This window comes from Orycteropus afer, unplaced genomic scaffold (assembly GCF_000298275.1).
Source record: "Orycteropus afer afer isolate SDZICR_OR568_19922 unplaced genomic scaffold, OryAfe1.0 scaffold00168, whole genome shotgun sequence".
Lineage (NCBI taxonomy): Eukaryota > Metazoa > Chordata > Mammalia > Tubulidentata > Orycteropodidae > Orycteropus > Orycteropus afer.
In genome coordinates this window covers 3259724-3262834 of record NW_006921755.1, presented here as the reverse complement: position 1 = coordinate 3262834, position 3111 = coordinate 3259724, and the positions used below count along the sequence as shown (strand labels likewise).

The 3111-nt window shown below is 36.7% G+C and overlaps 1 protein-coding gene across 1 annotated transcript in view; it reads left to right on the top strand.

Annotated features, from left to right (window-relative positions):
• The first annotated feature begins 1083 nt into the window (after positions 1 to 1083).
• The window catches only part of SAMD7 (sterile alpha motif domain containing 7), a 31470-nt gene continuing 29442 nt past the window's right edge, over positions 1084 to 3111 (top strand). Inside the window, exons 1-2 of the mRNA XM_007946632.2 lie at positions 1084 to 1169; positions 2090 to 2214. Of these exons, the coding sequence (XP_007944823.2) occupies positions 1084 to 1169; positions 2090 to 2214 (211 nt within the window). The remainder of the gene's footprint in view (positions 1170 to 2089; positions 2215 to 3111) is intronic.

Below are 3111 nucleotides of genomic sequence, written 5' to 3'. Positions count from 1 at the left end.
AAAAAAAAAAAAAAGAACCTGTTTGAAAACATATGTGAATGCCAAAAGTTGTTAGATGATAATGAACTTGAATTTCTAATTTGATCAGTGGGTTTAGTTTTTTGGGGAAAAAAAGTCTAAAGAAGTAATTGCTTATTTTCAGTTCTTGAACTATGTGACTGTATTAACTATTTTAAAATTTAAACCAAAAATTCAAGACAGAAAGTCAGACCACTACTTTGAGAAGCAGATTTCCCCCCTAATTTCTGTGTTTCAAACACAGCTAGAGAAAACTCATTTAAAAATAAACAACATTAGTGGATGAAGCTGAAATTACCTATTTGATGAGTGCTTCTTAATATTTTAAAAATCTCAAGGACATTAATAGCCAACAAGAAAATATTAGGCAAAATATTTTCCCTTTAACAATAATCCCTTTTTCTGGTCACTAAATTCTGAAAATAAAGCACATGAATACTTGTGTTTAGCTATAACTTGGGCACTTGTTCTAATTAAATATAATCTCGGCAGCCCGCGTGTGTTCTCCCTAATTAGATATATTTTTAGCCATTAAGAAGATTCCCTCCTCATTTTCTGTTTTAATCTTATCAACTGAGTAGGAATATTTTTCTAAAGATTGAACAGATGGAAGAATTTATGCATTTGTACCTCTGGAAGTATAAAAATCAAAATAAGTTGCAAGAAAGGAGTTGGTATTTCTGGAATCTTGCAAAGCTGGTTTAATTTTATTATTGCCTGTAGTATGATATGACGTTACCTGTGGATTGTGCAACAAACTCCAAGGACACATTTATAAAATTCTGAGTTCTACCGTCATACCTGGGTGCTTTCTACGGAGATGGCTTTTTGTGTAACTAAACGCTTTGTGTGTAGTCTGCCCAAGTCCTGGGAAAACACAAAGGGTTTTCATTGTGATCAAGAAGAATTCAGATAGTTCTCAGAAAGTTAAGTTATTTACCAGGTGTGGGCTGGGGAGGGAGGGAACACTGCAAAAATAAAAAAATAAAGTTATTTGTTGACACATCTCTCTGGTTCTTTTTAGAATTCCATCAGTGGCAAAAGCTATTGATGATAAATCCAACGATGGCTGTAAATCCTTTGTTGACAATATCAGGGCAGCAGAAGACTGCAGTGGGTCCCTCACCATTTGAACCTCGAACAGTGGACAGGTATTTCTCTCCGATATAATATTCCAGTCAAAGGAAAAAAATGGATAATCTTTAAGCTAAGGATGTTATCCTTGGTGTTGTTTTATTGCCAAATGCTATTTCAGTAAATTGTAGTCAGTACAGTAATTCATGTTAAGGTACTCTGTTGGCCACACCCATCTCCCATCACCTCCTCTTCCAAGCCTGCTTGACCTACTCACTCAGCAAAGACATAACGAGCATTACTATGTGACAGGCACTGCACAGGTGCAGACATTGGATAACCTAGATTTCCTGTAATTGAACAATTCTTTCTTTTCAATAAAAGTGAAATTCTAACTACTTTGGTTGCATGTTCTGGTAGTACCGTGTCTTCCCTTCTTTAGAATATTTTGACATTCTGAAGAGAAAGTAGGATCCATTGTTTTTTCTTGCTCACTAAGTGTGAACAGTGAAGTTGGGCTTCTAGTGACCACTTAAGCTTGGTAAAAGAAAGAAATTGTCCATCCAGGTATCAGACACTGATCCAAGATGGCAAACTCAAGCCAAAGTATTTCCCTGAAATGAGAAAAAAAAAAAAAAAAATTGTGTTTAAAAAGTATAATAGTCATGGAAAATATAATACTGGTATTGATTTGATTAGATTTTCCAGACATCCCTAAAACTTTACTTTCCTGCTTTCTTGTTGTCTGCTAGATCAATCCTTCTTTGGTAAAGTCCTTCCTCCTAATATTTCTTACATATTTTTACTTACCCCAATAGAGACTGCAAGGTTTTGCACTTCATTTTGGGAAGAGATGACAGACTCCCATATGACAAAAAAAAAAAAAAACAGTAAACAAAACATACACACACATACACAACCACTGTGTAAGCAATGGCAATGAAGAAATTTTCCACAATTCCATCCTCATTTTATCTACTTTGTCTTTTGTTCCTAGAGATTTATTGCCTTCTACTGTAGCTCCAATTGACCCAAGACAGTTTTGTGTTTCTTCCCATTTTGGATCCTCTGTTATACCTACTGCAAATATACCGAACATGATGTCCAATCGTGTGTACTCAGGTAGGAGCAATAGATGCTCGACTTTTGTGTGTGAAGACACTTTGAACTAGTGTGCTGCACTGAGCTTGCTCTTAAGTTTACCACTAAATTTTAAAAGCAAAACTGTGTGGTGATTACACTACAGTTTCTGCAGTTTCTACCTGAGCTCAGCACATGGTCCTCCATTGTGTGATTACAGATAAGTTGCTTAAAACCTGTATGTATCAATTTACTCATGTATAACATGAAGAATTACAATATTATTGTCTGTGTATCTAATATATGAGGAATGTGAAGTCATGAAGAGATGAGATGTGAGAATTAATGGGGCTGAGGCAGTTTATATTTGTCCTGATACATCATAGTGAGGACTTGAGTTTTATTATGGTAAGATGGGAAGGTTTTATGGAATTTGAATGACATAGTCTGACTTGCATTTTACTAGGTCATTGGGGATCAGGTCAAGGAGAAATTCACGGATATAGTTTTTGAGGGATAAGATACTCTAGTTTGATCTTCAATGTTGGTAGGCAATTTGTCATGGAAAGGGTTTGACTTTGTAGTAGTGGATTAATCGTGCTTGACTACTACTCTAAAGATTGGCAGTTCAGAGTGACTAAGCAGGGCTGCAGAAGAAAGTCCTGTAATCTGCTTCTGCAAAAATTACAGCTAAAAAACCCTAGGGAGCAAGGTTGTGGTCACTACCTGGTCACAGCCAGCTACCCAGAGGGACCGAGTAGTTGAACCTGCGGACCTGGGACCATAGTCGCAGGGGACATCAAGCTCAGTTAGCATAACATACTATACAAAACATTGTTCCACCTCCTACTTTGGCAAGTAGTGACTGGGATCTTAAAAGCTAGCAAGCTGCCATCTAGATGCAACGATGGGTCTCTCCTCGCCAAGAGCAAAGAAGAA